The sequence below is a fragment of the Xylaria bambusicola genome (assembly GCF_022495145.1).
Source record: "Xylaria bambusicola strain CBS 139988 unplaced genomic scaffold F5B22scaffold_1, whole genome shotgun sequence".
Taxonomy (NCBI): domain Eukaryota; kingdom Fungi; phylum Ascomycota; class Sordariomycetes; order Xylariales; family Xylariaceae; genus Xylaria; species Xylaria bambusicola.
The window spans coordinates 1,753,814-1,780,737 of NW_025953554.1; the positions used below are offsets into that span (position 1 = coordinate 1,753,814).

At 49.9% G+C, this 26,924-nt stretch overlaps 5 protein-coding genes across 5 annotated transcripts; 3 read left to right on the forward strand and 2 right to left on the reverse strand.

Annotated features, from left to right (window-relative positions):
* Positions 1-2,990: 2,990 nt before the first annotated feature.
* On the reverse strand, positions 2,991-4,577 carry F5B22DRAFT_24757 (autophagy protein Apg5-domain-containing protein). Its single transcript, XM_047969978.1, has 4 exons — positions 3,950-4,577; positions 3,753-3,840; positions 3,510-3,689; positions 2,991-3,432 (listed from the first exon to the last, which is right to left on the reverse strand). The coding sequence occupies exons 1-4, from the start codon at positions 4,262-4,264 to the stop codon at positions 3,236-3,238; spliced, it is 780 nt and encodes a 259-aa protein (XP_047836566.1). The 5' UTR covers positions 4,265-4,577; the 3' UTR covers positions 2,991-3,235.
* A 2,284-nt stretch (positions 4,578-6,861) lies between these two features.
* Positions 6,862-7,576, forward strand: F5B22DRAFT_641149 (uncharacterized protein; the record flags this gene model as incomplete). The annotated part of the gene is made up of 5 exons (XM_047977948.1): positions 6,862-6,984; positions 7,035-7,082; positions 7,141-7,349; positions 7,401-7,465; positions 7,530-7,576. 5 exons carry the CDS (start codon positions 6,862-6,864, stop codon positions 7,574-7,576), a joined length of 492 nt encoding a protein of 163 aa, XP_047836567.1.
* Positions 7,577-8,143: 567 nt separating this feature from the next.
* Positions 8,144-9,251, reverse strand: F5B22DRAFT_24859 (CST complex subunit Ten1). Its single transcript, XM_047969990.1, has 2 exons — positions 8,889-9,251; positions 8,144-8,676 (listed from the first exon to the last, which is right to left on the reverse strand). The coding sequence occupies exons 1-2, from the start codon at positions 8,975-8,977 to the stop codon at positions 8,340-8,342; spliced, it is 426 nt and encodes a 141-aa protein (XP_047836568.1). The 5' UTR covers positions 8,978-9,251; the 3' UTR covers positions 8,144-8,339.
* Positions 9,252-9,440: 189 nt separating this feature from the next.
* On the forward strand, positions 9,441-11,491 carry F5B22DRAFT_583994 (vacuolar-sorting protein SNF7). The gene is made up of 4 exons (XM_047973396.1): positions 9,441-10,276; positions 10,346-10,550; positions 10,631-10,836; positions 10,895-11,491. The coding sequence occupies exons 1-4, from the start codon at positions 10,093-10,095 to the stop codon at positions 10,975-10,977; spliced, it is 678 nt and encodes a 225-aa protein (XP_047836569.1). The 5' UTR covers positions 9,441-10,092; the 3' UTR covers positions 10,978-11,491.
* A 9,487-nt stretch (positions 11,492-20,978) lies between these two features.
* Positions 20,979-25,662, forward strand: F5B22DRAFT_25020 (uncharacterized protein). The gene has a single exon (XM_047970000.1). The coding sequence runs from the start codon at positions 21,056-21,058 to the stop codon at positions 25,280-25,282; it is 4,227 nt and encodes a 1,408-aa protein (XP_047836570.1). The 5' UTR covers positions 20,979-21,055; the 3' UTR covers positions 25,283-25,662.
* Positions 25,663-26,924: the final 1,262 nt, after the last annotated feature.

The window sequence follows — 26,924 nt, forward strand, 5'->3', positions numbered from 1 at the left end:
ACTTCCCATGTACACTAGCCCGGACTAGCCTATGGTAGTACATTCCGCGGATGTATGTCTCGCCCGTTCCGCCGTGTTTGACAGCTTGGCGCACCCGAGACAAAAGACAACGTGGTTCCAGGGCGCCAAAGGAGAAAAAAAAAAAACGTGGGAACGGGAGCAAGATAGGTGAGACAAAACCAGCGCGAGGGAACCCAATCAATCAACCCTGCCGAAGTGACGTGATGGACCTTGGTTGGCATGCCGATAACTTGGCATGGTTACATAGGTATCTGCGTGTAATCGAACTGGATGTGTGTAATACAGTACCTATTTGCCCTTCCTCACCACGTAAGATGATCTGTCAGATCTCTATCTGGCATAGGTATCGTCGCGTTGCCCGCGATACTTTTCAGCTGGTACGCGAATCTCGACTTTACTTACTTACCAACACAGTACGGGCGCGATCAGCGAGGACGTCATTCCCGCGCTAACCTCGTGCCGAGATACCGCCGCCCTGGGAGGAAGAAAGCTAAAACACTCTAGACATCACGCTATGGACTTAGTTGGTTGCTCTATGTGGTCTGTTAATATTACTTAGATGATATGGGCCCGGCCTGGCTACTGTACAGCAGGTAGATGTCCAGGTACCCGTGCGGATTCCAACGCAGGTACCGGAACCTAGATGGACTTAGGTATTGTATTTACGTGAAGCTATCTTGAATACTTCCCATATAGAATATACATGTAGGTAGTGTGACGCAATATCTAGCGCTCGCTCGCTCGCTCTACCCAAACGGTTCATGCATCTCGGCCCCTGGTTTGGTTGGTGCTTGGCTCCTGGGCATTTTACATAGTACGTGCTATGGAGGCGGCCAGATCTCGGGTACAGTATACTGGATACGGTACTTATGTATGCAAGATAAAGTGCTGCCTACCTACTTATGTATACACTGACTAAGCATATCAACTTGTTCTATTTTCTTCATACCACTACACAATCAACTTCATTCTGGGTAACTGAGTGCTTGCTGTCTGTGCTCATCTACGTCATTGTCATAACATATATATGCTGAGAGTACATTAGTGTGAACTGCACGTTCCTTTCTTTGGAGAGCGATAGGTCCGGTAATACGTTTTTGCCCCCTTGCCATGCAACTTTATCTCTTGGCCATCATCTTTTCGTCTCGGTTTTCTATGTATCCGTGCTCTTGGAGAGAGACAAAGCTCCCAGGGGATATCTACTTAGAACATCATCGGATTACGAGTGCAGGAAACTTGGCATATTGGCTAGCTAGCTCATAGTCCGTAGACGAAGTCCGCGATGTAGTATAACACCTTACCAATCACGCATTACCCTGTTTTCCACATCAAAGCGAGGATGTTGCTAGCTAGTACCCCTCGGGCCTATTGTATGTACAAAACAGTATGTAAATAACACCCCCAAAAAAAACTAGTAGTAGTGGTAATTTGCTCTTACGTCTACAAGCCTCGAAAGCTGAGATATCGCCAAGAGACCACCACACTCTGACCCGCGATATAGTTCCCATTTGCCAGAAGTTACGCCTAATGTTACTCGAAACGGAACCGAAGTTTTTTCTCTTCTCCTTGTTCTTCTACTTACTGTACTATAGGTCGCTTATTTCCTTCCTTCGAGGGGGCCCACTAGATCTCTACACTACATACACTAACAGCGCGCTAGGAGGACAGGAACACACCAACACTACGCTCCATCCAGGTCTTCAGCGAGGACGAACAGATGGAGTTAGGAAGAAAAAAAAAAAGACTTGTTCTGGTGTGGTTCTAGAGGTGAGTAATCTTACCTAGTAGATGCGCGTGCTGGACCACGTGGGCGGAGAGAATCGAGCGAACTGCATGTCTAGTGTACGCACTTATACACACTCTGGTGCATGCATTTATGCGTAATAGGATGGACGGAGAGTCGGTGAAAGACGGTCGAACATAATGTACATACATACATACATAATCCACACACACTCATTATTCTAGGCACGCACACTAATGTTTCCAAAGAGAATTTGTAATTCTCTTCAGCGGTGATTGCTACTGATTACGGCGAAGTGTGTACTTGGCCTCTTGGGCTCGAAAGCGTATGGGGCCAGGGTTGTCTCGGTCTCGTGGGCATTCGGCAGATGGTTTCGAGTTCTGTCGGCATGCATGACATATAGTTTAGAGCGGATGTACTTCGGAGATGATGTTGTCAAGAAAGTTGGCGAGCAAGGATATCGAGATGACGAGATGTGTGTTACGGTATATTCAGTGCCGTTTCTACTTTACGGTGTCGAATTCACCGTATGGCTAGGCGGATAGAGAAATTGGGAAGACATCGCACTCGATGACTACGAACTATGCGAGCCGTAAGTATCTAGGCTCACAACATAGTGTATGTTATTAAGTCTGCACAGCTAGTTGCTTATCATTCAGTCTACTGAAGAGTATCCGAGACCAGATACGTCTAATGTTCGTCACCACGAGTCGTCTGCGAAAACCATACTACAATATCCATTTTCATGAGAAGTTTAAGTCTTAAAACACTCCCAAGCACCCTGGCTCACTACTTTCTCATCGGCAGTAACCAGACAACGACCACACCTCGCAATTAACCCTCAAGGGCCATGTTCCCTCTAATGCACCATGACGAGATAATCGATGTAATGTGGAGTGTAGATGATGTATTTCGCAAGTACCATACAAGTACCTCCTGAAGTACGGGATACGAGCGTAGTACAAGTGAATCAACTTCATACCCGGTGATAAATCTCTGTTGCTGGTCCCGGGATCTCGGATCAGCCGAAAGGATTACAGGAACTTGGGGGGTTGATAACCATGCCGATACCCGACTTCCCCACGTGGCATGCTCCGGGTCCTACTGCAGGGGTTCCGGAAGAATCCATCCAGCGGCTCCGCCATAAATAGATAGGACATCTCCATAGGCAAGCCTAATGATTCGGGGTAACCATGTGGGCTAGTTACCTGCATGTCAGGACACCGATAGATTGTGCCTTCTCGATGAGATTCATTTGTATTAGTTCGGCCAAAGTGTAGAGAAGCGATATGTGCCAGCTAGCCTTTTTCAGGGGTGGCCATGTACACGAGACTTATTTTGTGTTTAATTTTCAAGTTCATCCCTGATACAATCTTCCGATGACGGAAGGTAATTATTGTCCCGAATCCGTGTAACCGCTGCCGTTATATTCAGTGTCGCAGGATCATGATCGTACTGACAAGAGGACAATCATATATCCAACGGCACAACCACAAGGCATAGCCACCCATCTGGGTAGGCTGCCTCACGCATCAGCTCCTCGAGAGGTGCGTGGAACGGGACACGCACGCCATGCAAGATCGCCGCCGCAAGCACCGGATCTCTACTACTTGGGAACAGCTTGGGCAGTAAAGTACGCAATGCTACGCCCAGAGTCTGTGGAGTACCTGGATGTAGGACGTTTGTTAGCTTGTACATTATCTCGGTCAAAGACCGTGCAGGCCTGTGGTATGATGGAACCTACGATCGTTGATCTTGGGCGATACAAGGGATTGCATGACCTTGAATGCGCCTGCTGCGTTGTTGCTACCGCCAGCCACGTCGCTAGGGGAAGATGGGATGTAAATACGCAGGGGCACATTTCTGAGCTCACGTGAGGTGTTCAGTAGCCGTGAGTTCACCTTGTTAAAGGCTGTGTAGTCATCTAGATTGTTATCAGATTAGATGGCTGATCAGTTAGCAGAGCAGAGTGACTTATGGGACTCACTGTCTTGAACCGCGTTCCAGAGCGCTGTAGTATTCTCCTTTGATAAGGACATAATCTGTTGCGCATTGCCATTTCTTACGAAGTCCGCCTTAGGTAAAAGCGTCAGTAGTTTGTAACCCTGAAATTGGGTGTTTTCTCTTGTACGAAAATAACATCCCACCAACAGCGACTTCGAGCAAATCAACTGACTGACTAACCTCCTTTGCACTATTCAGAAAAGTATCTCCGATATCCCAACTAATGCCATCTCCAACAACCAACCGCCACGGTAAGGTCGGCTGGTATAGGTCGACAAGCAGTCCGACGGCCAAGTTCCGCAGCAACACATCCTCATGGTGAAAGCTCGAGCACGGTAGCCCGAAGTAGGTCGATAAGCGGGGCAACAATAACGCAAGATAACTGAACCGGGGCACAGCTGTCACAAAAGGCATGTTGGGGGCGCTCGCATGCGTGATGTATAACGGGACCTGCAGATCCCAGAGGGTCTGAGGAACAGAAGCGTTGGTACTCATTTGCGATTTTTCCGCCCCTGCCTTATTTTTGACGGAAAGGTCGTATTGGATGAACGGACGGATTGTTAGACATCTACTTCCTCTAGAGTAGGTTCTTTAATCGATCAGGCGGGGTTGATAAGGTTGTCTCCGTCTCATATCCCTTTTCTGGTTGTTTCGCCAGTCATTTTGCTGCCTACGTCATCCGAAGCGTCTAGAGTTGAGAACAGAGCGACCAGAGCGACCGTCGTCCTCCCTCTTCCAGATGGGCGATGGATGGGGGACGATGAGTTGAGGTTGGGACTCCGCCCGCAGCCACGTGGACGGCGTGAGGTGAGCAAGGCTGCTAAGGTGGTGCCTGGTCTTAATGCGTGATATCACGAGGTATATCACCAGGTAGGTAGCGCAGACAGATACCTAAGCTCCAGCCACAGATGTTCATGACACCGCCACTACAGCCATGTGTGGCTTGATCTGGCTTAGTCATCCGGTATCTAGCCATCTTGAAGCATAGAGCAAGGTGCAAAATGTCGGGTGCGTATCCTCTTGCAGGGTTCGCCAAAGGTCGTGCACATGAGCCCTAGAATGCTAAATACAAAGCAGGTGGTAATTTACAAGACGCACCAGTGATCAATGCGCCAGCAGAGATGGCTTGCGGCCAGTCACAGATGCAGATGACGCCACATGTTGATATGCACCGTGATATTAATCATGGTGATACTGGCTGTTCTAGAGACTCGCCGTCTGGGCATATTCTAGGGCCACGTCGAAAGAGTCCGAGGTGGCTATCTAGCAGGCAACCTTATAATCGCCTTCTTTGCATGGTTGACCAGACTCGTGACGATACCCACCACGGCGTCTACTGTGTGCGTCAAATGAAACAGCTGTGGCTTTTTGGAGCATGATAAAAGCCCGGAAAACTGATGGACTTGGTAATGAGCAGAAGACAGAACAAGCATTCGCGCAGTGTCGAGTTTTGTAGGGAGGGTCAGTAGCTACATCCGACAACTCAGCAAGCTCCCGTCACTACAGGCAGATTCTGAAACAGACAACTCCGGTACGCAGAGGACCGAGCCTACACCATGCAGAATCCGAGATAAGAGTAGATACGAATAGAAAGTGCAGGCAGATGGAATTCCTCTTCTGTAAAGTATGTGATTACTCTGTCTGTTAAATAGCTGGCACACGTGACAACCACCTTATCTCCTTTCAGCATCGAGACAAATCGCCGGACGGCACCCCTCTTAGCGAGAATGGCGAATCGTTCCTATTCCATCTCATTTCAATGTGCCAGATCCCATCATTCGCGTCGCACTGGGATACCTTATTGAGCGGTCTGCTTCTTGGTATTATGACACCATTAGTGTTGCGCAGTCAGTCACCGTCTTTTCTCCCCTCTTGTGTATTCATTTATTTAAATGTCGTGGGTGCGTTTGCCTTCCTCTCTTGCGTCGTTCATCGCCTTTTTGCATTTTCTTTTTATTTTCTTGGCGGCAGGAGCGTTAAGGCTCAGTGGCCATCAGACTAGCTTCAAGCACGCACCCTTAATAAGAAAATCCCGTGCTGTGCTCGGATGGCCTGATTGCCAACTCACATCCTTCCAGTCAACCATGGCTTCACTCGATACGGCATTGAGACGCGAAGTAGACTGGGTTGAACGTCATTTGAGTGTCCCTGACAATAGCCAATTCCAAGGCTGCCTCGAGGTCCACTCATCGGCTTCCAGGAGAAACACATATGCCGTGTCAGTGATGTTTCTTCAATAGCATTCTCGAGACTTGTTTGGCTACATGATGCACCTCCATTAATCATGATATAAGCCAATCATTTTTTGCTTGCCCATCTAATGACAGACTAAAGTTCACCATGAACTCCGGTGCGATCTGATTCATTCGTTGACGAGTAGTGCCTCTGACCGCCTCCAACTGCATACTTTACGACCTACATGAGGAACGAATTGTACGTTCTTCGATTTAAGAGACCGAAGGATATCGTACAACAGCTCGCACGGTAGTGGTGGCGTTGGAGATAAATGACATAAGCGGAGACTTGTAAGAGCTTCCTTGTCCGAGAAGGAAGACAACTAAGACAAGCTACCGCGGCAACAGTAATAAAGCCTGTATGTTAAGGTCCATGCATGGGTTAGAATGTGGTAGCACTACGGGAATCTAATGTTCCAACCATATAGGAGCACACAAGCAGATGATCACCCTTTTGTTGTGAGGGTGTTCGAGACTCTCCCAACTCGATGGTATAATTCGTCTGTTCAGAGAAAAACGGGGCGTACAAGTGAGGCGGACAGAATTGCCGGAAGCGGACTCGGCGCTTGCCACAGATGTGTGATCAAGCAGAGACAGATGCAATGCATGTCCTTCTGCGTGCTAGCAGCATTCACCCTTAGTATTCGCTCTAGGCGGTGAATGAAACAATGCAGTGTAATACTGCCGGACACTTGAGTTCCACTGCGGAGTCGGTCGAGCGTCCGGAGTGACGAGGCTGATTCAACGAATCCCAGTATAAATAGGCTAGCACCCCTCGATCAGGATCAAGAAGGGACACCTGAGGTGCCTTGATGATAGGAAGACCTAACCCCCATCCAACTCGACAACTCCACAACCATGTCATCGGTATCCATGAATAGATATTGGATCCCCCATCTCGACATCAACAAAAAGGTCATCACGCAGGAACTTCAGTGTTACCTTGGCCCAGAGGCCACAGTGAGGCCGTATACTCGACAAGTACGAGAAACGACGAGCTCATCAAGTACAACACTTACACATCCTTGCAGGGCGAGGATGGGTTTCTGATCACTACACCGGGGGCGTGCTTGACGGATGTGAGCTGAGGCCTCTCCTCAGTGTGCGGCTATTATAATTATATTAATCCTCGCCCAGGAGCAAATCGATGACATTTGTCTCAAGTCGAAGGAAATGTGGGAAAGGCAAGCTGCAGCAAAAACCCAACAGAATCTCGAGAAACCGCTCAAACGCCCACTGCACCAGCCGATTCTCATTTCGAAAGGATCGGGAGCGGGAGCGGGATCGGGGTTAGGGGAGGCGTCAAAACGTCGCAACAACCGACGAGGTGCTGTTTCGAAGCGAGCGTATACCGATAGAAGAGGGTGTGAAATACCCCGAAATTGACACTTAAGCAGACATGGATTCGACGAAACCGTAGGAGGCTACAGGATTGCATCTGGCCGCGACGGAGAATGGCGTGGTACGTTACTCTTTGCTGTAGTTGATGTTACATAAACGGAAGGCTAAGCGCCCATTTGGCGAAGGCCGAGCGGGTTCGGTGTATCGAAAGTTGGCCGAGAATGGAACCTGAGATGGGAGTCTGGGATAAAGAGGGTCGCCGTCCAAGAAGGGCGTGCCATCTGGCAGAATGCTGATCTTCCTTGTGGATACCTAGACTGGAACCTGGCAAGAGAGGGTAGCTGCATCTTAGCTAATTGATATGTGCTGCATAATGTGGTGCGTGGTATATCAACAAACAATTGCGGCGAATCCGTCTGTCACCGGTTTCGATTGGCTCTTAGCTGCTGGATGCCACGTAAAAGCAATGCATTTCGGCGGTGGCCTGCAGCATCAACCAGAGCCGCGGTTAAGGAGTTCATCCCTCCTTATGACAAGGGTTCGTACCTTGTCGGAAGCTCGAGAAATGGCCTGCAGCTCATAGGCTGACAAGAAGTTGCTCATTTTCTTTCCTTCTTAATTAGCACGACAGCCCAGACTTACTGGGGTGAATGTTACCCTTATCATCAGGCTCCTTTCACAACATGATAGCGCGAGATGGATGACATATATCGCCTAGCTATATTTGTTCTCAGGTGTCGTGTGCGTTGGCAGAGCTAGCTCTCTTCGAATTTCCTGTATCATTTCGTTTTCATGTTGTGCGATAGGTTCTCGCTGTGCAGGATTGGAACATGCCCTCTACTTGGATGGAAATCTTGAAAAGCGGAATGCACCAAGGTCAAGGCCCCTATATCGCATGTCAAAGCACGACTTTAGCGACACGTGACTTTGAATGGGGTTTGCGAATAACCAGATTCTGATGGCTCGCCGAATCAACTCTTTGAGCACAACGGGCTTCATTTCGAAGCTGGGTTTATTGACGCCGAATTTCCGGCACTCTCATTAGCACCAGCTAGCATTGACTTCTCGTATACTCCCAGGTCAAGATCTTGCGCAATCCAGACCACCAAGGCCTGTACTCCAACGCGCGGCGTGGTCTTGTTGCTCGAAGAAGTCCTGTTGAGGAAGGTAATATATCCAATCACGTGTATCCATTGCCCGAGGTCGGTTTGCTCAGACTTGAGTGATTTGAGGAGAAGATTTACATCGACAAGCGCCTCGATATCGCCGTCCTCTTTGGGGCAATGGTGTTTGAGGGTGATTTGTCCGAAGCGAGTAGAATATTCTGTGACACTTGAGAAACCCAGTCAGCAGAACCATAAGCGGGGATCTACAAAAAGCATCGGTAGATTCAACGACGAGCCAGGACGAGCCATCGGGTTTTCGGGTTTCAAGGTAGCGAGACGGCAGACGCGGGAATCTTAAATAAGGACATTGAATATCGTAGGGAAGAGGTACTAGGTAATGCAGGGAAACGCCGTATGTGAGAGACAACGTGACCTTACCATCCTAAAAACCTGACCTTATCACCGACTTGCTTCTTGCAGAGTGCAGATAGGAGAGTCCGCTCTGACGGGAGGGGCCCATTCGACATGATGCTGTTGGAGAAACCACTTTATATAAGCTAGTTGGCTGAGCGTATTATCAACACATCTCGTATGAGGTAGCTTTCGAAAGTGAGAGGAATTAGCTATCGATTTACAGTTCTGTCACTTCGCGGTACGAGCTACACATCGTGACTAAAGGGTCACGAACCCGGACTTGTAAACACAAGCATGATATAGAAGCGGAACGACAGAGAAGAAATGAAAAAAAAGGAGACTGCAATGTGGTTTTTAGTACCTCAGTTACAGGTATATGGATCTCATGATACTGGTGCCTTTCTACCAGTTTGGCCTCATGATGCCAGTCTCGACCGGCTAATCACCGGATAAATCCTGTTAGTGCTGTAGGTGAGCCAGCTGACCGATGGCCAGTGGTCATTCAGCTGGGTAGGTGCCTAGAAGGTGCCTAGAAGAGGACCTAGGAGAGTGCCTAAAATCTACATACCTAGGCATCCTCGGCACCTTAGTATTTCTATAGGTACCCAAGTGGTAACGGCAGTGTAAGATTGCACATAAAACATGCACATGGAATGTCCTGCAGTACCTGAAGGTACTTTTAACTGTCTACCTGATAGGGCGCCGCTGATGCCTTGTTACAGCAGGCAGATCTCAGTACCAGGTACTTAGGTCAGTAGTATTATTAGCACGGCTTGCATCATCGTCCATCTTCCGGCGGGCCAGGCTACCTACCTACCTTAATCCTACCTAGGGACCGATAACGTGCAACTCTCTATCTCCTTCTACCCCTTCAACGTCCTTCGTCAGGCTTCCATTATTACCTCGTCCCATCGAATCGCCTTCTTCTTCGCGGCGCCTACCGACTACGAGTCGATACTCACCTCTCCACCGACTGTCGACTCTGTCCGTTGTCGGGCCGTTACTTGTCGTCACACCGGATCCGCCCGTCCCCGTCCAGGCTCCGAGCTATCGCCCAACGATCATATACCCCGCCATCACCATCGGCTTCACCATCGCGGCCCTCGAACAACCGCCTTGATAGCGAGATCCGTTCTGCTTGCCGTCTCTAGCTGACCGTTTTAATCACCGCCCTCTCCCGTCTCCCCTATAATACAAGTGCTCGGCCCCGTCCTTACCCAACGTCATCATGTCGGGAGTTTGGGGATGGTTTGGCGGCGGTGGTGCCGCCAAGAAGAAGGATACTCCCAAGAATGCCATCCTGGGCTTGCGCACTCAGCTGGAAATGCTACAGAAGCGCGAGAACCATCTCAAGAACCAGATGGCTGAGCAGGATGCTATTGCTCGAAAGAACGTAAACACGAATAAAAATGGTTCGTATCTCCCTTCATACCACATAACACGTCGCATCACATTGTCTGACCACCTTGGGCCCTGAATAGCTGCCAAGGCTGCTCTACGGAGGAAGAAAACACATGAACACAGCTTAGAACAGACCAGTGCCCAAATAGGAACCTTGGAGGCTCAGATCAATGCCATCGAATCAGCCAACATCAACAAAGAGACTCTCGCCGCTATGCAGAGAGCAGGCGATGCTATGAAACAGATCCATGGCAAGCTGACGGTAGAGAAGGTCGAGGAAACAATGTATGCCACACTCCACCATCTACAAGTCTCATTGTGCGCTGTTGCTGCCACCGTCAGACTACTAACCACTGTTGATTTAGGGATCAATTGAAGGAGCAGAACGAACTCAGCGAAGAGATTGTGTCGGCTATTACGAGCAGCCACATTGGCGAGCCCTTGGATGAGGACGAACTAGAGGACGAGCTCGAGGCCCTACAGCAAGAAGCACTAGACAAGAAAATGCTTGAGTCTGGCACAGTACCCGTGTCGGATGTCCATAAACTCCCTAGCGTGGCGAATTCAGATAGTACGGGTCTTCCACTCCGATTTTACATACCTCTTAACAAGCTAACATGCTTTAACAGTCAAGAGCCAACCACAACTCGAGGATTCCGAGGACGACGAGGAAAAGGAGCTCCGGAAGCTGCAGGAGGAAATGGCGATGTGAGAAGTATAAATTGGCAATATACCGATATTTTGGTGTCTTGGTCGAGCATAGAATCGCATGCGGAGGGGGAATACCAGCTGTTACAAGGGAAGGTTTGGGTCAGATGACAGACAAGGTGACATGGCACAGGCAAGCCGTGGTCTGTTATTGACAGGATACACCCACACCATTTCCCTCGTTAGACTACTTGGTCTTTTACTTGTTATTAATTCGGGCGTCGGCGTTGTGTGGCCAACGGTGATACACTCTTGTTTTTCCTGGGCTACTACTCTTCCTTCGAGCCAGCACTACGTTACTTACCTAGCTAGAGAGCCACGTCATCACTAGTTATCGAGATGGATATACGGTTATATGTTGAAGTTAATATCGCCTGTCTGTGTAATATGTGTCGCGCGGGCTTCGTTCCCGGGAACTTTTGCATGGTGACACGACTAAAGGTCCCTAGACTGCGCACTGTCTTGCTATGATGATAGCTAAGCAAGAAAGGTTGATTTCAGAAATACCCATTCCCATGTTCACATCTAATCTCGGTGCCGACATTCTTGTAGGCAACAATCCTATACATCATTATTCAGAGACCCCAGACGTGCAAAAAGCCGTCACGGACGTAGTTGTGGTCAGAGGCCGCCCATGGCTCATATCAGCGAAGTACGAAGCCACGTCGCTTTTCAATTGAAGTGCGTTGTAATTCCATTCGGACCGTCTATAGACTAAATTAGCGGAATCCAGGACAGGTCGCGTTTGTCCCCGTAGGTCTTACGTCTAAGCTCTCGTTGCAAATTACTCCTCGTCGAGCAAACCCCTGTATTCATTCCACCGACGTTCCTATTACCTATCGCCTATCGAAATGGAGGATATTACCTTGTTGATGAAATGATGATTGTGCACTTGTTCATAGCAAGCTATTGCCCGGAGACTCGACTCCAAGATTGCTACTCGACCTTGTAGCTGAGCGATCTTGACGGTTTATTCTGATATGTGTATCTGTTACTTCAGTCATCCACAATCCGCGATAAAAGATGCGGTTCTGAGCCTGTCGTCATCCTACATTACGTCATCTGGGACAATCTCAGTCTGCCGAAGCTGTAAACTCATCAGGCATGAGATGGCAGTAAGGAGCTACATGCGTGATCAGTTAAGAGGGATCGAGAAGGGATTTCTTTGTCAATAGGCTTGGGCGATATGCCATTCGTTAAACGATTTTGATTCTGTAACCTATGCGCTCCAAACATTTCCGACGGGATTGATTGAGATCTGGGAGTTCTCAGGTACTCATGGGATGAATGGATTTCACACTTCTGTGTTTTATAGGTATGTCTTTCGACATCTTCTAACTAGATATATTCTCATGATTCTGTCTTATCTGCCGCCTCGCTCAGGTGTATGTCATAAAATCTTGTTGTCGCCGCGGGTATAGTATTTTATGAACCAACATACACGAAGTAAATCGTTTCAGTAAAAGATAATAAAATCTCTTGACTTTCACTTTCTCTTGCATGAATAAGATGCCGAACCACTTCACCATCTTATCGCTGTCGGATTCCTGGCCAGACCTTGGGGGGCCATATGTAACTATCTACAGCATAAGTTAGGCTATTCACATCTTCAAGAACAGTAAATCCTTTGACAATCCGCCTCACCCTCTTCACACTCTCTAGTATATGAGATGAACTAGACTACACCAACACTGTGATACTCGACGCGGAGAAACTTCAAGGTATTGGCTTTTTCTTCACTACCTCAAGCATAATGCATGAGTCTAAGACACCCTGAAGGTCAAAATGAGACGGGTCATTCGAGATTATGTATGGAGTAAGTAATCCATCTCATGATGAATAGCTCGCTGCGTCACTATAGCTCTCTACAATATCGTGTAGATAAGGCGTATTCACATGTAAGTGGTGCTTTGATCCGACTATCTTTGGCAGAGTCCATTGTCTCATTAATGAGCAAGCAAATAACTTATGCGTACTATACCCTCAAAAATTTTTCTCTCTCATGTCCCAATCCAAGGCGTACTAGGCTCAAAGTTCACGAGAAAGCGGTCGTGGCGGTCCCACTAAGAATAATATGGCAACGTCTCCCTTGGTGGTTAAAATCCTGCGCATAACCAACCTCTTTACGGAGTAGGTATTGTATAGTATGTGGGGGGTTGGTTCAATTTCAACAGCTTCCTTGGCGCATCGTCTACTCATTAGGAGGTTGGCGAATGCGAGGCTACTGTGTATTAATGCAATTTTCGGAAACAAGGCGTGCTAATTGAGGATAATGCCCAATGGATCTCCAAGACTAAGGTTGAAGTCGTTAGTCGGGAACAATGAACTGAGGCTTTCTGCCCCTCATCCCCCGCCCTGGGGCTGTCTGTCATCTCAATAATACATTAAACTAAAATTAAAAATCCTTCATTGAAATGCTACTATGCACAGAGTATACCATGCTGACTTATCTTTTCACATGTCAATCAATATATACGAAATTCCTGAAGAAGAAAGGACACGCATCTCCCGAATACCCAGGAGATCTTGCAGTGGTACTGAACGGGAGGGGACAGGGAGCCCGTGAATATATGTCTTATCGAGCACTACATATCGACAAATAGATAGGTCCTACGTCTTCGCAACGAGCTCACAGGGATATCAATCCCGATCAGGAACCTCCTCACCCCTGACCCGGCCGGCCCGCCGAGGACCAACCACGTCTATTCCGCCCCGCTGAGATTGGTTGGCTGTCGTAGGTTCTCATTCAGTATCGTCCTTCAGCGGTGCCAACGAAGCCGACCACGTACTAGTGTCTCCCATGCATATCTGCAGCCCACCCTGTCTACTTGCCGGTTGGGTGCCTTTCTCAACCCCTCCTTGGCCAATTCGGGAACCGTTTGGGACGCTCTCGGTTTGCTTTTGATTGATATGACAGATCTTGTCCGACAGCCCAAGGGGTACAGTAGGGCAGCTTGACGCCCAATGACTGCAGCCGGATGTGGAAGGGGGGCTAGCAAGCCGAAGCGACACCGCCCGTTAGACGCTGATTGGACTGTGATAGGTATCTTTGCAGCAAAGTATTGGTGAACCTCAAAACGTCAACCTGCCTTCGATGACAGACCGGCCCACGGCGGTCTTGTCCGGGTCTGCCGTAAATTGGCGCACACTATCACCGTAAGGTAAGGGAGTGTTGTAGCGTAGGGTGCCAGACGGTTTCTCATGTGCTCACCCAGCCATCAGCACCGTTCGGCTTGCCCAAAGGCATGAGGCCACACCAGCCCACTCCAGTTGAAAGTACCTCCGGTGTTTGTCCATAATCCACAGTGTCCGCGATGCGACGTGGCGCCAATTGGTTCCGGCTCGCCAATCAATCTTGGGCACGATATTGATCACCTCAGCTTCAGGCTCTTCTCCACTGCTGCGTCGTTCTTCGAGTCGTGGGGTAGAAAAATATTTGCCTCTCCTAGCTCAATGCTGCATGTAGCATGTACCATGCATGGTGGCCCGTATTAGTGTCAAATATGACTACCTATCTGGATTTCTGACCTCTCGTGTGGGGTGCTCTCATCAATCCCTTTAGTATCACTCGACGTCCCGAGATCGCATGTGTGCGTTTTCTCGACTCTACGCTGCCGTTGGCTGCTCGATGAATTGTTTCCCTTTTTATCTTCCCCCCCAGTTATCACCGCCGTATCCCATAGGCAGGACTTGCATTTGATCTGTTTTACCGTAACCACGTTGTCATTGTTTCATAGCAGTGGCGTTTGAATACCCGACTGCAGGAATAGCGTCTCAATACCCAACGACATTGACGTAATTGCTGCACACGACCGTGTCTTTAATCGTTATTCTGTTTCTGGACTTACACTGCATATTTTGTCATTCACACCTTTTCTTCATATTACCACCATCTGCCAAACCACGGGGGCAAAATGACTGAGCGGTCGGGAGTTGTATACTCCTCTGCTCGGTTAAATCCCTTGGAGAGCATGCAGTTCGCCGATTTCTCCAAAGTTCAGTACCAAACGATAGACGCAGAGCAAATTGGTAAGCCTTTGAGTCTTCTGTTCTTACACTAGGCTAATCCCAGAAGGAAACGAAAACTCTGAAGTAGAAGAAAGGAATGAGAACGTCGGCTCTTCTGAACCTGCATTACAAGAAGACTCAGAGTGGCCGTTAACGAAAGCCGAAGCAAAGAAGAAGAAAAAGAAGAAGAAAAAGAGTGGAAAAGACCAAGCAGATCCTGAACAGCCAAAGCCAGAACCAGAACCAGAGCCAGAAGTTAAGCCAGAAGCTACACCTAACGCTGAGCCTGAACCCGAGAAGGAGTCCCAGAAGGAGCCGGAGAAAGACCCAGACCCAGAGCTTAAACCTGCAGCAGAGCCGGAACCAGAAGGCGAGCCGGATACAGAACCTAAAGCCGAGGTAGAGGAGGACAAGCCAGATTCCGCCAAAAAAGGTAAAAACGCGAAAAAGAAGGAAAAGAAGAAGAAGAAAGCGGCAGAAAAGGCGGCAGAGAAAACCTCAAGTAAACAGGTCGATACAGCTGCAAAGAAGGGCAAGAATGGGAAGTCAAAGCCCGAGAGTTCTCGATCACTGCCAGAAGCAACAGAAGAGTCGCCTAATCCCGATTCAGATAAAAAATCCGACGACTCTCCGACTGAAGAAAGCAAATCTGCCGCTGCCGAAGCCGCGCCAGTGGAAGAAATGAAAGCACTGGCTGAAGCCGAGCCGGCGGCGAGTTCCGAAGCGGGACCAGAGGGCAAAATTAAAGAAGAGAAGGCCGAGGAGCAAGCTATAGGTGCCGGTGAAGTTGTCGACCCCTCGAAAGGAAGTGCACCGGATCAAGATAGCGAGGAAACGACATCTGAGGTAGCTCCCGAGGCAGCACCAGAGGCAGCACCAGAGGCAGCACCAGAGGCAGCACCAGAGGCAGCACCAGAGGCAGCACCAGAGGCAGCACCAGAGGCAGCACCAGAGGCAACACCAGAGGCAACACCGGAAGTGACAGCAGAATCAGCCCCGGAAAAGACACAAGAGTCAGATGGTCCCGCTTCAGCTGAGGCTACAGCCAAAGCAGATGACGAGTCAGCGGATAAATCAGATGAGGTAGAGCCTGTAGCTAAATCTGTTGAGACAGAAAGTTCACCTCCTGGTGACTCTAAGGATGAACCCGCAGAGCAGAAAGCCGAGCTAGTTGAGGCGGGTGAATCTGCACAAGAGGCTGTCAAGGAAGAGGCCGAGTCTACACCAGAAGCTTCAAAAGAGCCGGCTGCAGACCAACCCGAAGAGGCTCCTGCTGCGGATGTTGCTTCAGAGACACCACAAGAGATACCGAATCCGACGACGGATAAATCTGCTGATGTAGACTCTCCCAAGGATCCGGAAACTGAATCGAAAACCGCCAAGGAAACTAACGAAACCACGGCTGAACCCGAGGCTGTGGTTAAACCTGTGACCGAGGTTGAATCTGGGGCTGAGCCAGTAGTAGCATCAAAAGATGATGAGAGAGATGCTGAATCTTCTGAAGAGACGACAGTAGCTCCAAAGGATGAGGGGAAGGATGTCAAGCCGTCCGAAGAAACACCTCTCCCTGAGGAGGGTACTGTGGAGCCTAAAGCTGTAGAGGAAGCTTCAACAAATGCTGCTGACAATATTCAGGCCGAAACTTCAGAAAAGGCCGTTGATACCGTGGAAGAGGCTTCACCAGCAGTCGCCGAAGATACTCAGCCGGAAGGCACAGAGGAAAAAGCCGACCCTCCCGCTGAACCCGATGACACTCCTGTTAGCAAGGAGACTGAACCAGATCCACAAGATCAGCCTGCCGAGTCAACCAAGGTCGCCAATCCAGCCGAGGTCGAAGAACCAGCTGCTGAGGTTAGCGAGACAAAAGCAGCGGATAGCAGCTCCGAAAATGTAGGAGATGGGCCGAAGGAGGAACCTAGCAGTGAAGCGGTGGCTGCTGTGGAGGTTTCAACTGAAGCACTACACGATGAAACTGCACCTGAAGAAAAAGCTGCACCTGAAGAAAAAGCCGCGCCTGAAGCTGCCCCTCTCGAGAAAGAATCCGCTGAGGAGACTCCAAGTTTCAAAGCTAAGGACGAAGAAGAGGCGCCGGTGACTGACACTATTGCTTCGGGGCCGGATGCTTCGAAAGATCAAGTTGAGCCTGATGATAAACCGATTCAGGAAGCAGATGTGCAGGAAACAGACGCTGGTGAAAAGGTCGAGGAAACGGTTGCGGAACTGAAAACTGCGGATGAGACAAAAGAAAGCACCACTTCGAAGGCTGACGATAATCCAGCTGAGGAGGAAAGATCGACTGTCGAGGTTCCCGAGGCGGATAGCACACCCACAGAAATAGCTGCAGCCGCAGCTTCTGAGGATGCCCCTTCAACTGATCCTGTTGAGACAGAAGAGACGAAGCCTGAGGAACCTGCTGAAAGCACAGAGTCCGACCACAGCAAGGACATTCCAGCCGCAGCTCCGGCTGACTTAGCCGACGAACCGGAGGGGTTAAAGCCAGAGCCTGAGGCAACCGAGGCCGAAAGCGTACAGGACACGCATGAGGAGATCACAGATACGAAAGACTCAGGGGAGCCAGAAGCAGCAGCTGAAAAGGAAGCTCATGTTGATGAAGCCCCGGAAGTGTAAGTCTTATTCCAGTCTTGTTCTGTGACGACATCGTCATGCTAATTTCATTTCACCTAGTGCCGCCACACCCTTGAACTCCGATGATGGCGATGCGCCAACAGAGACAGCAGTTGTAGAAAATGAGGCTAAGTCGGCGGATGCCGGAGATATGCAAACTAGCGAAGCCAAATCACAACCTGAAGAGGCTGGCACAGTGACAGAGGATGTGATTGAAAAGTCCGAGACCACTCCTGAAAGTGCGAAAGTGGAGGTGGCTGAAGAGCCTATGAAACACAATGAAGACCAAGAAACGAGTTCAACTACTGAACCAATTGCCGAAACATCGCTCCCAAGCTCAACAGAAGCAAACGAAGCCACTACCGCTGGCGATACCGTTGTTGCCGAAGACGATGCTAAGCAGGGCCAGGTTGAGACTGAAGAGACATCAAATGCAGCCAAAGACGCAGTAATAGCATCTTCCGCGGATGCAACTGCCTCCTCGTCCGAAGAGAAGACCGAGAAGCCGGACAACGAGGTTGTAATAGACGACCATCTCGCTTTCGAAAAGATGATCGAACGCGAAGCGGAAAAAGCGGCTGCACAAGCTACTGAAGAAGGCGCTGAAGCAACTCCTGTTACAGAGACGGTCGAAGCTACTCCGGTGGTAGAGGTGCCAGCACAGGAAGACGCCGAAGTCAAAGACTCGGAACCCGCTTTGGCTGAATCAAGTTCGACGGAAGATGCCATTGCAGCAGAGCCAACAGAGGTTGTAGATGAACCTACAGAGAAAACCGCTGATGAAACCGCAGAACAAACGAAGGCTACAGCTGACGAGCCTGAAAAAGCGCCAGAGACAAAATCCGCTGATGAATCTCCAACCCCAGCGGCCGAGGCAGTTCCTGTCGATGAGCCTACCTCTGAAGCTGTAGAAACCCCTGTAGCGCAGGAAAAAGAAGAAGAGGCCGCCAATGAAACCACAGTCGTTGAGACATCATTAGTAGCGGATGTGCCTGACAAAGTGGAAGAGAGTGCTCTCGAAAAGACTGATGCGCCTGAGGCGCTTGAAGAGCCGTCAACCGAAACTCCAGAAGTCGACGTTGCTGCTAAGGATACTGCTGTTGATATGGTAGCTGCTGAAGAGGCTGCCCCAGCTGAGATTGACCCGGACGAGACAACCGCCGCCGACAATGCGCCAACGACTACGGTCAAGGTTGAGGATACGCCTATTGTTACCGAGGAAGCTTCTACAGCTCCTGAGGGACCCGAGGAATCTGGTGCAACCAATGAGCCAGCTGCCGAGGTGGAATCCGCAGCCAAGGAAGAAGTTATTGCAACAGAAGTGCCTGAAGTGCACGAAAAATCTGTAGTCGAGGAATTACCAGTTGCTCAAGAGGCCACTGCTGAAGCTTCTCAAGACGAGGAACCTGCTGCAAAGGAAGAAGCCGTTGAAGCTGCGGTCACCACTGAAGATAGTCCTGCGGAAGAAACTTCTGTATCAGTGGTCTCGGAGAATACTGAAGCGATAACTGCGCCCACTGCGACAGAGAACACCGATACTTCAGCAGAGCCCGTAGCAGCTGAGGTCGAAGCCGTTTCCGAGACACTTGCTGAATCTACGCCGACTGCAGAGACTGTCGAGAAAGAAGCTCCAGCTGCTGATTCTGAGGCCAAAGAGCCTGCTACCGAGGAACCTACTGTCGACGAGCCCGCTGCCAAAGAATCTGTTGTCGAGGAATCCGATGTCGAACAACACAGTATCGAGGAGCCCACTGGTGAACAAGACCCTATTGAACATGTCGTCGAGGAACCTGTAGCCAAGGAACTCGTGGTTGAGGGGTCCGCTGACGCGCAGCCCACTACCGAACAAAAAGCCGCCGAACAGACTGTTGAGGAAGCAACTGTCGAGGATATTCCTGTTAAAGAATCCTCTGTCGATGAAATTACGGTCCAAGACGACCCCGTTGAAGATGACCATGATGACGAGTCTGCTAAGGAAATTCACGAGGAAGTACCTACTGATCAAACTCCGGTGGTTGAGTCTGTAGTGGAAGAGCCTGCAGCCCCTGCAGAAGCTGACAAAGAAGCTGATGTCGAAGAAGTGACCGAGCAAGCGACAGAAGGAGATGGATCAGCTACGGAGCCCACTGTGAAAGCTACGCCTGCTGCTGTTGCGGACGAGACTGCGCCCTCTGAGACTGTTGCTGAAGAGACCCCGGCTGCTGCACCAGCTCTTGAAGAGACCGCCACTTCCGATGAAGCCCACGATGAAGTCCCCGTCGTCGAGAGGCCACTTGAAAAGGAAGCCCCTTCTGTAGAAGAGAGTCATGGCGGTGAAGAAACTACTACAGTCGAGGAAGCGCACGCTACCAAAGAGACCCCAGCTGTTGACGATAAGCCTACTGCTGACGAGACACTTGCCGTTGATGAGACGCCCGCTATTGAGAAGAGTCCAGCCATAGAAGAGACAGCGGTCGTTGATGAGACACCTGTTGTTGACGAGATGCCAGCCGTAGAGGAGACGCCGGCTGTTGAAGATGTACCCGCTGTTACAGAGGCACCTGCTACGATAGAGGCCACAGAAGCGGTGCCTGCCATAGAAGGCGACTCTCCTGTCGAAGCAGCACCCGCCGAGGAAGCAGCGCCCGCCGTTGAGGAACCTCCCATGGACACAGCTCCAGTTGACAAAGAACCGCCCATCGAAGCAGTAGCGACCGCTGAAGAAACCCCTGCTGCGCAATATGATCTGCCTGTCGAGGTAGCGCGTGCTATAGAAGAACCGGCTGCCGAAGAAATACCTGCTATGGAGCAGATGCCTCCTGCAGAAGAAGTTCCTGTGACCGAAGCTCCTACTGCTCCTGAAGACACGCCGCCTGTTGAGGAAATTCCCGTCACCGAAGCTGTCCCCACTACAGAGGCCGTCACTCTCGATGAAACCAGCCCCGTGGATGAAGTCACTATTCCCGCTGATGAAGCTGCTGTTCCCATTGAAGAAGCTATCCCCGTCGAAGAAGCTATCCCCGTCGAAGAAGCTATCCCCGTCGAAGAAGCTATCCCCGTCGAAGAAGTTGTTCACGTCCAAGAAGCTGCCCCTGTGGCGGAAGAAGCGCCCATTGTCGAGGCGCGTAGTACTGAACCTGTCGACATGCCCGAGAGAGAACTGCCGGCTGCGGAACCGGCTGTAGTTGCTATTGAGACCCAAGAAAATGTCTCAAGGGAAGTCCCCCCTGTGGCCGCGGAGCCTGATGCACCAAAACCTCAGGTAAGGGAATATTTCTGGCAGCCTCACAAAATTAACAGATTTCACTGGAAGGCGTTCAGTATGTCTCCTTTAATACTTATCCATAAGCTGTAGAAACTGGGTTCTAGATCCTGGCGAGTCTACATGATTGGTGATTGAATGTAGTTACTGACAAGAATTATAGCTCGATGCCGCTGAGAGATCACAAGACGGAGTCAGAGAGGTCAGGATGCGGGAAGCCGAGGAGGGTATGGATGTCGTTGGCCGGTTAAGAGGCGAGGAGAAGGCGTCTAGAAGACACTCACGAGGTAAGAAAACCCCCATTTCCTTATGTTTTGAAGATACCCTAGGAGCTGTGGCTGGTGACACCGGCGGAGATGAGTCTGAACTGGCCCCGAACGGTGTTTCATGGGGCGAACGGGACCATGAAAATCTGGACACGGCTGAGGAGAAATTTACAACGGAAGATCATACTCCCGAGGAAGTGCCAAATGATGAGGCGCTAGCGAACAAATACCCCTTGGAAGAATTAGGCGGCTATGCCACAGATATGGTTGCTCAGAAGACGGGGTTCGAGAACCAATTTACGATACAATTAGACCCAGGAACTCAAGACGAATTAGTCGAGGATGCTGAGCGCTTTGCTCCGAGCATTACACTGCCTCTATCGTCTATCGACAGTAACACTGGGACTCAATCTGTGACGCCGAATTCAAATGATGCACGCGACAAGGCTGAGGCCGGATTTCTGCTAGGAGCTGAAGACCTTGTGGCTTCGGAGAACACGAGGCCGTCTATATTGTATGACAACCTGAACAAATTAGGGATCGATGAAACAGACGACTCTGTTTCTGCGCAGCTCGAAGAAAATTCGGTAAAGACAACAGACACGATTGCAAAAGATATCTCTTTGACAACAGCTTCAATATCTGGATCATGCGAGGATTCGCAGGCAAATGGTACGAATACTGCCGAAAATGTCAGCCATGCACCTATTCAACGAGACTGGGAACCTAACTTAGAACCTCGCACATGTGCAGCAGGGATAATGGCAGCCAATCCCATCCCGCCTGAAACCTTGCAAGAATCTTTGACAAGAAAGATGACAGAAACTGCATGCGAAACTGAAGCTTCTCTCATTGATCGCTCTTCAAGAGATGACGCAGCTGATATTGCTCTGCCTCCCTCTCCGCCAGAGGAACCCGATTTACAGCTAAGCACGCTGAACTATATTGCTGTGGCTGGCGCCTTATTGCAAAACCCCACATTTGGCCGGGAGCGCTGGAACATGCGAGCTCCTCCATCTACACATAAACTGTATCGCAACCAGGGTACGGCGAATGAAGAGGCGATGGAGCGTACTAGGCGGACAATTCATGAAAATCCGCCATCCATATTAACCAATGCCGGCCGTGGGCCTACGATGATCAAATCTTCCGATATGCCTGTCGAGTCATCTCCTTGGGATACGGTTGACGAAGATGAGACGTCGGAGCAAGTTTGGGAGACAACTGACGATGACGAGACGGTGGAGAGGTCCGTTGGTGATTTTCGACACTCTAGAGACACACTAAGCGACATCGCCGAAGTACCTCAAGAGCTAGGTGAGGGTCCTGGAAACGTTGCGACACAGAGTCCACGAGAAGCTACTCTTGACTTTCCCGCGTATACGGCCCTCTCGTCTAATCCCCCCAACCCCGATGTTCACTATGTCGATCCAAGAGTATCTGGAATAGATATATCCCATACTGCACTACAGCCCCAATACTCTGACAGTGAGGGACCTGCACAGCAGTTTGAGGTTCAAGACTGGACGACATGGTGTGAATCAGAAATTGCTGGTGGTACTTTGCCAGAAAACTTAGAATTTCAGCCACACTATCTAGATACCATATCTGAGGATTCTGATGATGAATTCGTCGTTAAGAAGTTGGGAGTTACTGCCTCTGCTGATGATATTGAGCGGCTCCATTCTTCCACTCTCGATAAGACCACAACAACATCAATCAACGAAGCTCCATTTGAAAGCTCTTCACGCGAGATAGCTATAAAACAGTTTGCAGAGCCAGTGAGCTCCCTGGATGAAGCTCAAGCCAGTCCATCTGCATGGCAACCAACCCAGAAAGCAGTCCCAGATGAAATCATTCTTAGAAATAATGAGCGAGAATGGTCAGATCCTGAGGCGGACGAAGAAGAAGACCAAAGCGTCATAGAAACTCAACGGCTTCGCCATGTATTTGATTACGATAGATTTGTTTCAGAAGCATCGGTTGTCTCGCATTTGCGCCGACCTGAGCATCTCTCTTTTGACGAGAAGTCTCTAGAAGAATTGACAGCACCAACCAAGACCTGGGAGGATGGTAATGGCCACTTGGAACAAAGGCTCGGGATAACTCAGAGTGGAGATGAGTTAAATCAACACTCTCGAGGCGAATTCTCGTGGTTATCTACTCGTTCAAACTCTATAGACGAATCCCACGACATGAGCGTCGAAACCTTCTTGAACGACGAACGCCTGAATACCATCGATGCTGCCTTTGCCCCTATCACAGCTATCACTGATGAGGAAATCCAAGACCGTGCTGTGGAAGATACCAGTATATCAGACCTTAGACTCAGACCCATTAGCCCGAGTGAAGCTGAGACAACTGGGCTTGGTCTCGACCTCCACAGGTCGCCATACGCTGAAACATCAACCGATGAAGATCATAGTGTCACATATTTCCGGACCAAGTTCAGTCCGTCGAGCCATCTCGAGTCCCCCAGTCCTATGAGTTCGGGTGTAGATTCATTCGAAGATTATACATATGATCAAGACAGGTCTACCACGTCTATGGACATTAGAGGCCAACACCGTCCGAGTTTAGTGCATTCAGATATTCAAACACATGAAGAGTTTGCACACAACTCTCCCTCAAAGGACAGAGGGATGGAGGAGCCGCGGTCTCCCACCCCGGCTATCGTCTTGCCTGATCTCGGCGATCCTAAAATCGAAGCTTTAGCAAGAGCAAAAAGTCTTAAAAAGAAACACCGTCAACACTTTCGGGAAGTAGAGGAAAATGTGGCAGCAGCAGTGGTTATCTACGCTACAGCGCAGGAGCTTAGTCCTCCAGCAAGTCCCTCTCGCGGCTACGGCCAGATTAACAGAAACATTACAGAGACATTGGGTGTTGGCCAGGGACCAGTTCAGGCGTCTCCAGACGCTGTATCATCGGAGATCTCAGCACAACACAGCTTTGACGAGAGTGACTTTTCATCGAGTGTTGCTGACCTTTCGACAGATGATGAACGGCACCGCCACCGATCTCACCGATCCCACCACCACCCGTCGCGACCCAGAGAGACCGTAAGCGGAGACGAATATCGTCGTCATCGTCACCGTGAAAATAAGAGCAGGGACGAGGGTGAGCAGTCGGTTAAGGCGAGCTCGGATCGGTCTATGTCCTCGAGACATAGAAAAGAAGAACCCTTGCGACGAAGCAAAGAAGAGTACCGGCGCCATGAAGGTGGTCATCAAAGCTCCTCACAACGTCGACATCGAACCCCAGAAGAACAGGCTGCCCACGACAAACGGAAAGAAGAGCGTCGGGCCCAACGCGAAAGGGAAAGAGAACTAGAACTATCACGAGAGCAGAAAGGTAAAGAAGCCGAGACAACCCCTCCCTCAAGCATAAGACACTCCCCGCGTAGTTCGAGAAGGTCGGGCCAATCCGATCTACGGCCAGGTCATTCTCACTCGGAGCGCCGTGTGTCGATAAAGGAAGAACCCTCGCCAGTATCAAGCAAGAAATTCTTCAATTTTAGAGGCGGCGAAAGCATCTTAGATGCGGCTCGCGTGTCGCCAGAGGCCGAGATCGAAGAAGCGCCGCCAAATCGTAATAGCATGAGATCTCACTTCCGGTCGCACCGAGAGTCGGGCGATTCGCCGCGGGCTCAGCGAGAGCCCCGAGAGTCACGAGAGAATCGAGATTCGCGTGAGCTGCGCGAACACCGTGAACACCGCCAACACAAAGAACATAGAGAACACCGAGAGCATCGAGAACACCGGGTATCCGGCGATGTGCCTCGGCCTCGGAGCTCGAGACACCACGACGAGATACCGGATTCGCCAAGCAGACACCGAGAGCGATCCTCGCGGGCCAAGGTGGAAGAAGACCCGAAGTTCTCAGCACGTTCGATGCCCGAAAGCGAAGGCCGGATCTCCACACGCTCGAGGGCTGACAGCGATGCGCGAAAATCCACGCGGTCTCGAGGCAATGATAGTGATGGGAAGCCCTCCTCACGGCCCTCTTCGTCATCTCATAAGCCTCATTCTCATTCGACCGATGCCAAAGAGGAACGCCATCGACACTCATCTAGACGCGAGGAGCGCCAGAGAGAGCGCGATGCAGAAAGGAAGAAGAGGGAGACACCACAGAGCGGTCTCAAGGCTGTGTTCAAGAAACTTTTCGCCTAGAGCGATACAAAAAATCAGGGATTGTAATGGCTGGGTAATTTGATCGAGGGGGGTTCGCTACGATAGGGCGTGTATGCGTGTGTATTGCTGTTCTGATTACTTTTGGTACATTTTGTCGCTTCAATGCTGGGGTATTCGTTTCATTTCACTTCTTCATGTTCTATTTCTTGAGTGTTTACTTGCGGCCTTTGTCTGCCTTCTCTTCTTGATTGTATGAGGGAAATGAATACTACGAATTTATGTGTTGGGTTTGGGGGTTTTCTGTTACTTTACGCGCCGTACGAATTCATTGCGAACACGAGTTACGTGTATCGGATAACGAGTTTATGAATTGAAACGCATTCACGGTCTTTGCATCACATGTAGTGTCTTGGGTTACTATATGATTCAGTGATGATACGGCGATGTTGAAAGTGCTGTAAATATCTGCTCTGGCTTGAGCGGAATATCCTTTCGTTCCAACAGGCTCGACAGATCAGCCAGTCTTGAAACTCAATGCTAATTTGATTCAAGATCTTCGTAAAAGATATCTAACACCTGAACTAGGGAACTGGCCTCGATACCAGGTAATAGGATTCGGCTCCAGTTTCGATTGTTCATCTACTCAACACTGTCAACAATACACATTCTAGGTACAGACAACTTTGACAGGTGGAATATGCCACTTAAAGTGGCACAGTCAAGTTATAGGATGCGATACGGAGGCTATCGTCAGATTCTACAAAATTGAGGATGACACAAATAGAACTTGGTGGCAACTTGAGCAGAGCCTTCATCCCACCTTTTACGAACAAACAGAAGGCTCCGTATATATCAGTACTGTGCAGCAGCCGTCGTGGAGCGAAGACTTGAGGCTGAAATTAACTACCCTGGCTTGCAATGGGATGGGACACCAGGGCTGAGTAAGCGCGATGCAGGTCAACAAGGCATTGTGGCCCTCTGTAGCAGAGATTTCCACGGTTGAGTCACAGGCTGAATCATCAATAACGTAAAAGTATCGAGATCATACCTACTGTACTGACGCAAATTCAACTTGGGCTACCTATTTGGCTGCGGCTGCTTGGCGGTGAGATGAGCTCGAGACTTTCAAGCAACCACGTGATACCTCACGAGGTGAGGATACTGGTCTGCTGTTTGCGCCCTCCGTTGGTTATCGTGAGCACGCCGGATATTAGTGACCTGGTGAAGAACACCCGTTCATCCACCACGGGACGGTTGGCTCGGGGATGGGTCCTACTGTAGATACATAAGGAGACTAACAAGGACAATACTAATCATCCGTATTTCCTAGAGCGTGCCGGCCTTACCGTGCCGACACGTGCCGTGTTCCAGTATCGTGGACAGGCAAGTTTGTGGCCAAGAATGTCTGTGGATCAATCAGCATCTATTGGAAGCTCTCTGTTTCTAGAAGAGCCAAGCCCGGTTTTCGAAAGTGGATATCAGCTTTCCGCAATGCCGGTCGCTGATGTTGGTCCGAGGATCCAACTGCGCCATAACGACGCTTCGTCTTTTGCATCCTCACGTTTCCTTTAAGCGCCGAGATGGCTATTGACTGTATGTTATCTTTTCGGAACTTCTGCTCGTGTGCCTCGAGGCGAACAGCGAGTTGGTGACTGTGTTGAGAAAGAGCCCACACTGCGGC

Excerpts from the sequence above, each read along its gene's own strand:
- F5B22DRAFT_24757 (XM_047969978.1), bottom strand. The coding sequence starts at position 4,264 with ATGAGTACCAACGCTTCTGTTCCTCAGACCCTCTGGGATCTGCAGGTC. Across the intron at positions 3,841-3,949 it reads TTCTGAATAGTGCAAAGGAG|GCGGACTTCGTAAGAAATGG; the intron begins GTTAGTCAGTCA and ends CTTTTACCTAAG. Across the intron at positions 3,433-3,509 it reads ATCGCCCAAGATCAACGATC|GTACTCCACAGACTCTGGGC; the intron begins GTAGGTTCCATC and ends TCCTACATCCAG.
- F5B22DRAFT_24859 (XM_047969990.1), bottom strand. The coding sequence starts at position 8,977 with ATGTCGAATGGGCCCCTCCCGTCAGAGCGGACTCTCCTATCTGCACTC. Across the intron at positions 8,677-8,888 it reads AAGGTCAGGTTTTTAGGATG|TGTCACAGAATATTCTACTC; the intron begins GTAAGGTCACGT and ends GGGTTTCTCAAG.
- F5B22DRAFT_583994 (XM_047973396.1), top strand. The coding sequence starts at position 10,093 with ATGTCGGGAGTTTGGGGATGGTTTGGCGGCGGTGGTGCCGCCAAGAAG. Across the intron at positions 10,551-10,630 it reads GAGAAGGTCGAGGAAACAAT|GGATCAATTGAAGGAGCAGA; the intron begins GTATGCCACACT and ends CTGTTGATTTAG. Across the intron at positions 10,837-10,894 it reads TAGCGTGGCGAATTCAGATA|TCAAGAGCCAACCACAACTC; the intron begins GTACGGGTCTTC and ends ATGCTTTAACAG.
- F5B22DRAFT_25020 (XM_047970000.1), top strand. The coding sequence starts at position 21,056 with ATGCGGGAAGCCGAGGAGGGTATGGATGTCGTTGGCCGGTTAAGAGGC.